At 47.0% G+C, this 13,393-nt stretch overlaps 5 protein-coding genes across 5 annotated transcripts; 3 read left to right on the forward strand and 2 right to left on the reverse strand.

The window, feature by feature from the left end:
* Nucleotides 1–148: 148 nt before the first annotated feature.
* On the reverse strand, nucleotides 149–1,143 carry FPOAC1_011348 (uncharacterized protein; the record flags this gene model as incomplete). Its single annotated transcript, XM_044855728.1, has 3 exons — nucleotides 149–368; nucleotides 421–1,030; nucleotides 1,092–1,143. The coding sequence occupies 3 exons, from the start codon at nucleotides 1,141–1,143 to the stop codon at nucleotides 149–151; spliced, it is 882 nt and encodes a 293-aa protein (XP_044703041.1).
* Nucleotides 1,144–3,600: 2,457 nt separating this feature from the next.
* FPOAC1_011349 (uncharacterized protein) lies at nucleotides 3,601–6,033 on the forward strand (the record flags this gene model as incomplete). The annotated part of the gene is made up of 2 exons (XM_044855729.1): nucleotides 3,601–3,855; nucleotides 3,901–6,033. The coding sequence occupies 2 exons, from the start codon at nucleotides 3,601–3,603 to the stop codon at nucleotides 6,031–6,033; spliced, it is 2,388 nt and encodes a 795-aa protein (XP_044703042.1).
* Nucleotides 6,034–7,413: 1,380 nt separating this feature from the next.
* On the forward strand, nucleotides 7,414–8,716 carry FPOAC1_011350 (uncharacterized protein; the record flags this gene model as incomplete). The annotated part of the gene is made up of 3 exons (XM_044855730.1): nucleotides 7,414–7,663; nucleotides 7,710–8,528; nucleotides 8,577–8,716. The coding sequence occupies 3 exons, from the start codon at nucleotides 7,414–7,416 to the stop codon at nucleotides 8,714–8,716; spliced, it is 1,209 nt and encodes a 402-aa protein (XP_044703043.1).
* A 353-nt stretch (nucleotides 8,717–9,069) lies between these two features.
* On the reverse strand, nucleotides 9,070–10,274 carry FPOAC1_011351 (uncharacterized protein; the record flags this gene model as incomplete). Its single annotated transcript, XM_044855731.1, has 2 exons — nucleotides 9,070–9,632; nucleotides 9,680–10,274. The coding sequence occupies 2 exons, from the start codon at nucleotides 10,272–10,274 to the stop codon at nucleotides 9,070–9,072; spliced, it is 1,158 nt and encodes a 385-aa protein (XP_044703044.1).
* A 2,235-nt stretch (nucleotides 10,275–12,509) lies between these two features.
* On the forward strand, nucleotides 12,510–12,944 carry FPOAC1_011352 (uncharacterized protein; the record flags this gene model as incomplete). The annotated part of the gene is made up of 1 exon (XM_044855732.1): nucleotides 12,510–12,944. The coding sequence occupies one exon, from the start codon at nucleotides 12,510–12,512 to the stop codon at nucleotides 12,942–12,944; it is 435 nt and encodes a 144-aa protein (XP_044703045.1).
* Nucleotides 12,945–13,393: the final 449 nt, after the last annotated feature.

The raw sequence follows: 13,393 nt of genomic DNA on the forward strand, positions 1-13,393 counted from the left end.
CCTAACCATACATTCTTGCTCAATCATTCATTCCATACCGGCTGGTTTCGTGAAGCAACCACCATCAAGGTGGAGCTGAAAGTATTGGGATATCGTGACGAATGGGGACAAGCCCCACGATCGCGATCGAGATTTTTGAGGGACACGCTTAAGCACCCTCCTCGTCATCGCCGACACGGATGGTACCCTCAGCACCAGCACCGTGGGCCCAGTAGCCACCAATCTCGGGGGTGGTGTCGCGGTTTTTGCGAGTAGCGGTGATGATCCAGAGACCGAGGACAGCCTTGGTAAAAACATCGAGGACAGCGTAGATGACGACCTCGGTGCCGACCTTGACCTGCCAAGCGCCACCAGCAGCACCCCAGACACTGTTGTACAATTAGTATGAGTTCAATTGACACGTGCATGAAGAAGACTTACACAATGTAGACAATCCAAAGGATTAGGGCAGCGACAGAGACAGAGCCAAACAGTCGGGAAATCTTGGTACCGCGAGCTCGAGAGGTTCGCGAGCCATGGACAGCGACGTGCCAGACGGTAAAGACAAAGCCGATGATGCTAATAGCATACCATCCCCACTTCTGAGCAGTGTTGGCATGTCCGACAGCAGAGAAAGCACCAGCGAGGACAAAGATGACATTGGCGATGACGGCCATGATGGTGTGACCACCGTCAACACCAGCTAGCAAGCAAAGCTCAACAACCAGAATGGGTGTGGAGAGAGCCCAGTCAACGTAGCGTGCCCAGAAGACCTGGCGACAGACATCGTGGTGGGTGTCGGGGACGTGCTTGTGGTGGTCGCGTACACTGGCACAGTTGAAGTACGAGGTTTGGCCGGAAGCCATGGCGAAGTAGGCCAGGGCTGAGATGATGGTGGTCAAGGTGGACAGGAAGTAGAAGATGCGACGCTGGACGGCAACGTTCCATGATAGAATAGCGAAGATGGCGGAGACGATGGTCATGGCGACGAAGAGAACCCATAAAGCGCGGACGCCATTGTGGCCGATGGTTTGGTAGTGAGTTGGCTCAGCTGTTGTGTAAGTGTTAGTATAAGTTTATGTTGAAGCTGATGATGATAATGGATAACATACGGATGACAGTAGGAATGGGGCTGACGCCTCCGTGAGTCTTGAAAGCCTCCATGATTGACGATGTAGTGTTCGGTCAATTCACTGTATTCTCCTTCAATGTAGTCGTGGTCAATATGATATGAAGCTAAGAAGTGTAAAGAGACGTGGGGAAGAGCTGGGACCCAAGAGCTTTAAAGAGCAGAGGAGAGGAGAAGAGGCAGCAAGATGAGGCGGAAGCTTACGCCGCATTCGTCGCCTGAGGCGTTCCTTTCGTTTCCGGTTACTTGAGGAGGAAGTAAAAGAAAACAAAGCAAATGCTACACAACGTCATCAATGACATGTCGATTGCGGGTGTTTGACACAGAAAAGCAGGTATTTATTTTTGATGCGGGGGGTAGACGAACTGCAGTCGCATGCTGCAATTATCGTGTGTAAGAGGCGTCACTACTACGTAATTTTAGGTGTGTAACACCAAGAGGGGAACCTAGAGACGAGACGCGTTTCGGTTTGTTTTAATCCTATCATGATATAGTTAATACCATGATCTGCAATTCTATTTAGAGTATTTTTGGAGCGTCAATTCTTTGTAATCGGGGTTGAATATACCGCTCAAGTCATGATGGTTTCGGTGATCTACCTGCTGGAGCTATAGCTTGAGCTTTGACATGAGGCTCCCTCGTCTGTTATTGTGTACCTACCCGCCGTACCTGGTTCAGTAACAGTAACACAAAAGGTTCATGCAAACAACGCGTAACAAGAATGAGACGAGCCTAACCAATGTCAAGTATGTAAAAGGATAGCTACAGCCACAGGTTTTGCGTCACACACAGCTCCTACAAAGGTTAGATTGAAGACTATCCAGTCTAGACTCTGGAGCTTCCGTGTCAGGCTAGAACCTCTTAGACCAGTTGTAGCCACATATACCCGCCACGATGCTTCATCAAGGTCCCAGGTTTCGGAGAAATAGCCACTATATGTCTGTTGAATAATCTCACTGGTCAAAGTCTCTGAAACCTTTCGGGGGATCGTTCAATTCATCCGACAAATTACCCATGTATTCCGGAGTGTTTGCTCATTCTTGCCACGGAATATAATTCCACCGCTCGTCGTGTTCAGCTGCCTTGGATTATGGGTGTAGATCTTCGACTAAATCTCGATCGTTTAAAGATCAACTCGTCCAATACAGGGAGGCGGAACCTCGGACGGGAAAGCATATGCACATGATCCAGTGTCAACCACTTGAATACGGACAGGCCAGCCAGATGTCTCAAATCTATTCAGCTGAATGTACATGACCAAGATGAACAAAGCAAAAATAGACAAAAAAGAATATTAAATCTCGGAACGCGAAAAGTGATGTGCGGGCAAGTGCATGAACTGGGCTGGTCACGTTGAAGACATTGTCAGCCATATCAGCCGCCATTGCCGTGTCATCCATCATATCATTCCATGAATTCTTTTTTGTTTGGCATCCCATCTGATTGATGAGTGCAGTCATATTCTTTCTTACCTCATTTCTCCCCCGCAAGTTCCCCAGACTTTTTTAATTCTCTTATAATCAGCTGCCGACCATCGGCTTTGTCTCTAAAACGTGGAGAGTCCAATAAAGACGCAGCAAACAGTCTTGACATGTGAAATGGGAAATGCAGATGCAAAACCATGACGCATTTGGTAGCCACACTGCATCAGCGTACCACGTGCCGCTGTAAGGGCTGCTGTGCGTAGCGCTGTGATTGGGTTTTGTGGCCCTCTTGTTTAGCGGTGAGCCATCCATACCTTGGGATGCATGTTTTATTTTCTTTTGGGCTGGATGGTAAGAGGTCAGATGTTTTGCTGAGGCTGAACAACAGCTGGGATCAGTCCTTCATGATAACAACAACAGTGATATCTTTGCTTGATTTTGTTGGGAAAAGCAATTTCAGCTGTCAAAGAACCTTGTTGAATAAACCAACAATTACAGGGTGTTTAGTGGACAACTGTCGCTGATCAACCCTGTTTCCCCACGTTGAAAGTCGGTAATAGTAGAGAGATGGGTCTTTGTAGTCTAGTCTAGCCTAACCCAACTTTCGGAAAGTGGACTCTCGCTGGTAGATTGGATTCCATGTTTTCCATCTGCTTCGCAAACTCAAGGAATTCCTTCTCTAACTAAACTCTGATTCTATGTCAATATTCCTCATTCTTAACGCTTAGTACCTATTATTACGACCTCAAACATCGTCTTTCTGCATTACATGTGCATTTATCAACATTTAATTCCTCTCCGTCTGTCTCAGTGTCCCCTGCTCCTCACCCCCACCACTTCCGCAACCGCTACGCACCTCCAATTGTTTGTTGGCTTGTGACCCCGATCCTTGATACCCGACGACTGTTAGAATAACGCTCATAACTCAACTACTTCTCGAAACCTTCCTTTCTGACCGTATACCATACATACGGAATCATTCAACCATCCTGCTATGCTATAATATCGTCCCCCTCCCACTACCGAAACGACCGCCGAACCTGCGCTTCTCGCGCGTAGGCAGTCGCCATGTCCGACCTACTACTACAAACCCGTGCGGTTCCCTCTCTATACAACAAATCTTCGAAACCTCCTACAAAGTCAAATACGAAAGCGAAAAGACCACCAGTCTCTTCGGTCCCTGTGGTTAACACCCTACAAAAAGCCATCAGACAGGCGAACGATACATGGCAGTGGTGCAAAGATGGCTTGACAGAAGATCAGCGCTTGAAGATCAAGCAGTTGGAAGAGAGGAAGCAAAATCTGTGCTTGTGCATGCAAAATGTAGGTTAATCGCGTCCCTGGTCTCATTCTCGACTGACCATCCAGGCTGAGTCCCATGTGCAATGGGAAGCTGCAGCGAAAGAACTAGATAGCCTTGAAGGCAACGACGAATGGAAGCGAGATGCCTCTACTGGCGACTATAACCCCGAACTGATTCAGGAGCGACTCGACGCCCTAGATGATGCCCGAACGAAATGCGATGTCCATACAATGATGCACTTGATCCGCACGGCTTTGTCTCGCGATCTCGGCGGCATGGACAATGTTGATCTGTACCGACACTCGTACACGGGAACGAAACGTCTTATCGAACGATACGTCGAGTCAACAATTAAAACAATTGACGCAGTCGTGACCCAAAGCCGACTCGACCAAAGTATTGAGAACAGGGACCTACTCGAAGGTATTCTGTTTGCCCGACAGAGTTACGGCCGAAGCGCATTACTCCTATCCGGGGGCGGCACCTTTGGCATGTCGCATATTGGTGTTCTCAAGGCCCTCTTTGAAGCGAAATTGCTGCCAAGAATCATTTCAGGCGCAAGCGCGGGGAGCATTGTCTGCGCCGCCATGTGCACACGAACCGACGAAGAAATCCCGCTCCTTATTGAAGAGTTTCCATACGGAGATCTTGCGGTTTTCGAGGATCCGAGTGGCCAAGATGGTGTTTGGAGTAACTTGCGCAGATTGCTGACAGAGGGAAGTTGGTCCGACATCAAGCATCTTACCCGAGTAATGCGAGGATTGATGGGCGACATGACGTTTCAAGAAGCCTACAACCGGACACGTCGCATTCTCAATATCTGCGTATCAACAGCATCCATGTATGAGCTGCCACGCCTGCTCAATTACGTGACAGCGCCCAATGTCATGATTTGGTCTGCAGTTGCAGCTTCATGTTCTGTCCCGCTTGTCTTTAACGCTGCACCTCTACTTGTCAAGGATCCGATTACAGGCGAGCATCAACCCTGGAACCCCACGCCCCAGAGATGGATTGATGGGTCTGTGGACAATGACTTGCCAATGACTCGGCTGTCCGAAATGTTCAATGTCAACCATTTTATCGTTTCTCAGGTCAATCCCCATGTTGTGCCGTTTCTTTCCAAGGATGACCACTTGTCGCCGGTCAGAAAACCCGACCATACACAACAGACCACTGGCGATAACTACGATTGGGTGTATAAAATGACATCGCTCGCACGCGATGAAGCGTTGCATCGACTTCATTTTCTGGCTGAGCTGGGTATAATGCCCAACCTTGCCACAAAGTTCCAGAGTGTCCTCAGTCAGAAATACTCTGGCGATATCAACATTCTTCCCGATATGGGTATCAATGATCTGCCTCGGTTACTACGCAATCCTAGCCCCGAGTTCATGATGCGAGCTTGCCTCATGGGTGAGCGGGCCACATGGCCCAAACTGAGCCGAGTACGCGACCGTTGTGCAATTGAGTTGGCGTTAGATCGAGCTGTCCATAGACTTCGCGCCCGAGTGGTCTTCTCAGAAAGCCAACGTGATCTACGGCGATTGAATGTTACTGCTGGAAACATTCCGCTTAAACTACCTGTTAGAATCAAGGAGGGACAGACAATTATTGAGCCTCCCGCTGAGGTGAAGGACCGGAAGCGACATCGCCGCAAGTCTGGAAGCAGCCTACACGTTGCGCCCAGGCAATGGCTGTTACTAGATCCAAGCACCATTACAGATGACGAGACAGAACAGGAGGAGCGCATTGAGATGGAGTCTCGTCGCCGAGCTGGGTCGCCTGTTGCACAACGCAAGCCCCCTCGCCTTAATCGCGCATCGCGCTCTCAAGTTCATCTCCATACTCGAGCGACTCTATCAGCTGTTATCGATGCAGAAGAAGTAAACCCGACATTTAATTTTTCCAAACCTATTACACCGCCATTAAAAAGCCCTAAAGAGAGCATCTCTGATGGGTCAGAACAGGCGACACCAGAACCTATGGAACCTACACTACAAGACAACATTATCTCTGCAACAGAAAAGGCAGACATGAGCGAGAATTTTCCCTCGAGCGATCATCGAGAGGATACAGGCGCGAGTGACGTTGAAGCATACAAAGTCTATCAATTGGGGGACACCCCAAGTAAAACATTGACTGTAGAGGAGCCTCACCCTGGGCCAGCAGCGCGTGCGGGTTGGATACTATGGGACTAGGAGTTTGATAGAGAAAGAAGTGAAGAGACAAGGGTAAATAACGACAGGGTGTTGAGCATATAGTAGAATTACTCAAAGGCATAGCTCTGCAGGGTAGCATTGTTGATGAAGCGTGTCAATTATTTTATGGTGTTTGGATGCATGGGTATGGTATTGGCATGGTTGCATAGTACTGTAGTGGTTAGATATACTAATTGTATAGGTCAGCATTTATCTTATTCAGAGGCTTTTGGTTGAAATGTCGGCGTTTGGTGCATGTCTAGTTGTGTCTGGTAACTCTAGTGATGAGCGTATTGTCTCAATGGTTACTTGGGACGTGAATGAGGCCCTGGAAACAGTTTCTATAGAAATGCCAAGTCGGAACCGGTGGAACATTTCATTGCCCGAGTGGCTTCTATCTGACGATGGTTTGTGCTGTTGCAGCAAGACTGTGATACTACTACTGGTATTTGGATTCCACCAGCAACCATCACGGTACTTTGTAGGGTTTCGAAACAAGTACAAATCAATTAGTCTCATTCATTGAACTATAATATCGAAATAAAACGATATGAACTATTCGCTATTTGGACAATACATTCCATATTCTCATTCTCTTCCGTCAGGTTGACTGGTCAAAAGATCAACGTTGCATGGATCAAAGAAGCCAAGACGAAAAAGTGTCGATCGTATCTTGACTTTTGTAGTTTTCTAGCGTAAAATGTCTTGGTTGATTCAAATACCTCGCACTCGGTCTGCAGAGCAACTGGGTCAAAAAGGTCCGAGTACCATATGCAGTCAAGCCCTGTCAGCGCTATCGATGCAGTGTTCAACTCTAGTCAAGTTTAGACGAAAATGAGGCTCCCTTTTCTCTCATTACAGAGTTTTGAGAGTGCATTGACTTTTACTTTACTTTATCTAGCGCAAAGCAGAGATCTCGGGTTTCCCGCTCCTCCATCCCATCTCATCCCATATCATCTCCCATCTTGATGAAGAGGAAGGACAGATGGAGATGGATGTAACATTGCGTGAACCCCCCAGCAATCACATCTTGCAGGGAAAAGATGGCGTTGGACAACGGAGCTACCCACTGTCACCCACTATCACATACGGCTAGACTACTGCCGTACGAACAAGCTGAGAGTGAGACACGGCATACAAGGGCCCTGTTCAGCTAAGAGGCCCGTCCCATCCCCGCTTGGTTGCATTGGCGATCGTAACTTACAACTGCCGTAATGAGAGATTGTGTGAGAGATGGAATAACATGACCTGAATCAGCTCAATTAGACATACGAGCTTTTGTTTTCTATACATATATATATACTACTTCTCTATCCTACTCTCACCTCATCGGAATATCCAGCACAGCACATCACAGCATCAATTACTTCATCCTTCACAATGCGCTTCTTCCAAACTCTTTCGCTTTCAGCGCTTCTCACCCTCGGCAATGCTGCTGCCATTGCCAAAGACTCAAAAGTCCCAGAGCTACCCAAGACCGACTACGATGCCGTCGTCATTGGTGGTGGTCCCGCTGGTCTGTCTGCATTGAGTGGTCTTGCTCGTGTACGCAGAAATGTCCTCCTTCTTGACAATGGACTGTACCGAAATGGACCTACTCGACACATGCACGATGTTATCGGCTTTGACGGTGAGTAACATGCACAATCTCAATAAGATCCAAACTAACAAGACAGGCGTTCAACCTGCATACTACCGCTATGAGGCAAGAAGATTGCTCTCCTACTACGACACTGTCAAGATGGAGAATGCCACCGTCACAGACATCAAGAGCCAAAAGGGCGACTACACTTCCTTTTCCCTCTCAGTTGACTACCCCGGTCAGCCCACCAAGAAAATCACAGCCCGCAAGGTTGTTCTCGCAACTGGTATCAAGGACCTTCTCCCTGACACACCCGGTATTGCTGAGAACTGGGGCAAGGGCATCTTTTGGTGTCCCTGGTGTGACGGTCACGAGCACGCAGACCAGCCCCTCGGTCTCATCGCACCTCTGAACAAGGTCGCCGGCCTTGTTAGAGAGATGGCCACACTCAACTCTAACGTGTACGCCTTTGTCAACGGAACCGACAACAAGACTACACAAGCCCTCGCAGACCAGGATCTTCCTCAGTGGAGGGAGTACCTGAAGCTGCACAACGTTACAGTTGACAACAGAACCATCTCAGAGGTCAAGCGTCTCAAGAACGGTGACACACACGACGCTGACCCCAGCCTTCCTTCTGTTCCCGAGTTTGATCTTTTCAGCGTTGAGTTCACAGAGGGTAAGCCCGTTGAGCGCGCCGCGTTCTTGACAAGCTTCCCTGATGAGCAACGCTCCGACGTCGGAGAGAAGGCTGGTGTTACACTCTACGGTGGACGACTTCAAGCCAACGGTAGTGCTGGTTTGATCACCAACGTCCCTGGTATCTACGCCATTGGTGATGCCAACACTGACAACACTACTAATGTTCCCCATGCCCTCTTCAGTGGTAAGAGGGCTGCTGTCTTTTTGCATGGTAGGTTTTCATGACCCATTTGAGCGAATATTATACTAATTGTTCCAGTCCAACTTGAGAGAGAGACACAGGCTGTTGAGCTCGCTGGATTGCCCAAGCGAGAGGCTGAACTCCAGGAGCGGGATCTGTGGGAGATCATGAACGAAAAGCGTGGTGAGATGCTCTACGCTGGTGAATTTGATCAATAGACTTGACAAAAGCCGAGAAAAAGAGAAGCCTATGCTGGGGATATTAATATTGGAGTATGGATACTTAATTATGGTACATAAAGCATTATGAGTTACGGACTTGTTATCGACGATAATACATGTTTTGAAGAATATCTTCTGGAAAGGAAAAAGTTGGACAGAAATCTGTGATACTTGTGAATGTACTATCGTGAACCGGCCTTCTCAAAAACTCGCTGTGCAGTACCCATGTTTCACCATAACCTCTTGTAGGATGCGTGTACTCTATATATAGAGGAGGAAGAGGTTTAGGTATACCCTTTGTTTCTGTCCTATCTTGGACTACTCAACTTTGAAGCTTCAAACTTATATCATCAAGACTTGTCAGCATCCCACTGTTTCAGCATTCCGTCGAGCTGTTCATGTCTCTTGAAAGCCTCCTCAAACGAAACCAATCCCTTCTCTTCACCGTTAGCAAATTGTTCATAAATCGCTGCAATACTCCTCCCGATAATCGGAATATCATTTTCTTCCTGCCATTCTTGCCACTTCCACTCAACTTCCTCGACTGTGTCTGTCTCAAAATCGTGAATTTCGATGGTGACAGGTTTGGAATACCCTCCTGCATTTAGAGCAGTACCTCCAAAGCTTCGGAGTCTGATCTCGCCTTTTTCGCCGTTGATGGTGATGACCAGAGGCGGTTCACCAGGGAAAGGTTGGCCACGGCGGAAGCGAATGGATACAGCGGCGTCTTTCTGGACGGTTTGGGATTCTTGAAGGGTTCCTGCGGCGAAGGTGATATCTGGGACATCACTTGTAACTCTGTCGATAATCTCGTTGGTTGTAGCATCACGAATTCGGACGTTGGGTCTCTGCGAGTGAAGACGGCTTTTAATATTTGTGACGTCCCCGAGAATGGACTGGAACGAATCGAATACTAAAACTATTAGCTCAGGTCATATTGTCATCCGAAAAATAGCTTACTGTGTGCCAACCCGATGGTAAAGTCATTCCCACCAATAGAACGCTGAGTAAAGTACTGCAATGTCGAAGGCAAAATCTCTCTGTCGTTCGTTCCACCAGAAGCATGAAGCTCACTGCTAAGAACCTTTCCAATGCGTCCCTCGCTCAGTAGCCCCCGGATCTTGACAACAGGTGGTGACAACCGGCCCTGAAGGCCAACAAGAGTCTTGACGTTGGTCTCCTTGGCCGCATCTACAAGTTCCTTCGCATGCTCAACATCCTGTGCCAAAGGCCACTCGACGAAAACCGTCTTTCCAGCTTTTACGTTAGGGAGAGCGTTTGAGTGATGAACGTCGACTCGTGTGGCTACGACCACGAGATCGACGTCTTTGTCTGCTGCAAGGTCTTCGGATGTACCGTAAGCTTTTGTGTCGGAAGGGAGATTGTAGTGTGCGATTGCATTCTGGGCCGCTTCAACGCTACTATTTTGAAGAGCGACGATTTGGTATTTTGAACGGCCGAGGGGAGAGAGGAGGTAAGGGAGATGCGCTCTTGAGGCCCAGCTTGTCTTTGCGGAAGATGAGAGGCCGACGATAGCGGTACGAATGGGAGCCATAATGATGTTTCACTTGATGTGTTTCTTTTGATTAACTGATGATATTGTTTCTCACTTGTAAGTCATGCTCGTAGTTGGCTATTATATATAGTCCAAGAGTGGTGATAGAATGCTGTTATGGTGCAATCGTGATTTCTAATCATGGATTTGTAAGTTAACGTCTAGTGAGATTGTGATGTAATCGCAGAATCCTCAGCCTATCGTTGTGTATGTGTTGAGATTTTGGTAACTTGTAAGCATTTTATCCAAAAGTAGAAAATAGTAATTACCGTATTTGGCTTGTGGTGTTGAAGTTGGTAAGAAATATCGGCCAAATGCCAAGAAATCGGGAGTTTCAGGATTGACCAACGTTGTCAGGTCTTTTGATAATCCGTTTACCTATTGCCTCTCAACGTTATTGAGTCCGGTGGTACTCAGTTTTAATGCTTTGCATTCGATTGAATTTTGGTGATATCTTCCAAGCCTTCTACGTCTCCCTTCAAATCGTGGAATTGAAGTGTGGGTAGAGGTAGTAAATACACGTCAAACTATCTAGTTAGTGTCTCGAAACATACGTCTTTTTGTACAGATATAATCCGAAGGCTACGAAAGCGTATATATACTCCGGATATCGGAACCGCTATAGAAAAGTCCAATGCAACACCAATTTTTCGTGTCGTTGTTCTCTCATTCCAAATCGAAGTGAAAACAACGTAAAGAGATTTCGGCCTTTGATTAGAATACGGCAGTTGTATTTCTGTTTCCTTCAAGGTCTAACAAGATCATCCGTCCTTATGAGTTATGTCTCCGAGACATTATGCAGTCATGGTTACATCGACTGAGATGGCATTGACCGACCATAACCGATGTCTCTCCATGACATCAAAATGTTTAATCAAGGCCAATCAATTGCACAACTTGCATGCAGGAACATTCCAATTGGACCTTGCGAAGGAATACCATGGAAGCAATGGGCATAGGTTCAAGCTTAGGCGCGGGCCGTGCCTCAGGGTGTCGGAAGAATTGGCCGCTAGAAGCATGAGGGACGAAATTAGCAGGTCAGCTTATGCTACTTAGGCCGGACCTCTTGGACTATTTATTTTTGTACACCAAGACCCAGAAGGTCAACCTTTCTGCTACCCAGGTGTTGAATTCTACTAGAGCGATTCTTGTTCTGACGAGGCGCATATTGATGCTGAGGGGATTCGAGACATTTTGCAACGATCTGGGAAACAATGCATGTCGATCAAGAGATTAATGGGAGCTGAATGTAAATCTGTTACTAGTTTGGATCAATATTGGATTGAGAATGTTGAGAACTACAAAGTTTTACGTGGCTGGCTGAGACCTATGATTTTATGACCTTGATCAGAGTACTCGCAATAACCTGTGTCTGACCTAATTATGAGGGAATGAGCGCCCGATTCCTGCATTCGTGACGTGAAGAACTCCTAAAACAGGGTGAAATGGTATTGTGCTGCTCTTTCTAGGGACGTACATACAGAGAAGCAACTCCACGATCTGGATGGCAACCAAGACTGGCAACTTGGATCCGCGGCTTCATCCTCTGATATATCAGACACAGTTGGTGACCAGACTCTACTCCGCAAAATTTTAGAATAGGTTGCTGTCTTACACATCCTGTAGTTAGGGAATCTTTCTATTGGCAGGTTACTATCGAACAGCAACGTTTTGTGGGATCGGGGCACGGTTATGTGGATGCTTTTGGTGTTGTTCATGAGTAACTAGGAAAGCGAACGGGTTGATTCTGTACGGTTTACAAGATTACACAGTGCTCAAAGACACACCCAGCCATATTTTATCGTCTGCATCTGATGTACCACCCTTCATGATGTTACATTTACCACTGTATAGCTTCGTATATTACCATATAACCAGTAGATCACCAGACTAATCACCGGTCTGCATTGCAGAGGCAGAATGTGAGACACGGCCCATGCGGCTGATCATCAAAGTATGCCTTCACCGCAAGAAAACAAAAACATGAAGTCGTGCAAGTCGGAGCATCTCAAGGCCGAGTGGAAGGAGAGGTTACTTGGCTCTTGATTGATGCCAATGGACATAAAAGGCGACCTCTCCCCAGCTAACTTCATCTTTCCTCATCCTCATCCTCATCCTCACCTCACAACCTCAACAACTTCAACCTAAACTCAAACACACTCAACTTGAAGACTCTCATCTTGCAAGTCAGTGCACTCTTTCTCCCTTCTCTAAGTCTCCATTAACATATTTAGAATGTCCTACACCATCAAAGTCCGTGTCTTCCAAACTAACCCCAATGCTTTTTTTCACATCGTTGAGAAAGCGTGCTGGCACTATGGAAACGGCAGTCAGTGGACCGAGCAGAACGGCGTCCTGACTCTCACCATGGGTAGCAGCGGTACCTCTGGTATGCTGCGCTTCAAGACTGAGCAGAACAAAGAGGCCTTCTTTGTCGCCCTGGGTGTTCACAACTACAAGCCCTGGGTTGATACAGTGACCGGTCTGGGTGACGACATCACATGTGTCAAGGCTCTGCCTGAATACTACGGCAATCCATCAGACCGTACCCGATCTCGCGAGTCTCAGCGTACTGAACAGACGATTCTCAACATTGATCGCAGGAACATTTCGACCAATTACAAAGTTAAGGAGGGTAACAACCTTGAGCTTGATATTATCATTGGATAGAGGGCCGAGTCAGAAACTTTGGTCAAACTGAGATTCTTTAGCTTAGCAAATTAAAGACTCATTCTTGACATAACAACGGACAGAAGACTGTGAGTTTGAGAATCACCGTAGAAAGTTTGACATTGTGTTTGACCTTGAGTGAAATTTTGGGGCTGAGCCTCAGAAGCGATCAATAGGCTGTTCCAACTATCAGTAAGCTTCTCCGCTTACAAGGTGAGTCAGTGTAGCACCAAGGTTTTCTGCTTGAAGAAGGTTTTGAAGAACGTCACGTTATATGGACATTTTAAATTTTCACTGGAGAATATGGTGACTTCCACAGACTTCAGTGACTTATACACGGTGTTTCTGACAAAGGTTAATCAAAAGATAAATATGGAGAGTTTGGGTAATATGGCGTTTTATTTTATTGACTTTGTCGTATTTAGAATATAAATGAATCCCAATGGCCT

The sequence above is a fragment of the Fusarium poae genome, chromosome 4 (assembly GCF_019609905.1).
Source record: "Fusarium poae strain DAOMC 252244 chromosome 4, whole genome shotgun sequence".
NCBI classification, from domain to species: Eukaryota; Fungi; Ascomycota; class Sordariomycetes; order Hypocreales; family Nectriaceae; genus Fusarium; species Fusarium poae.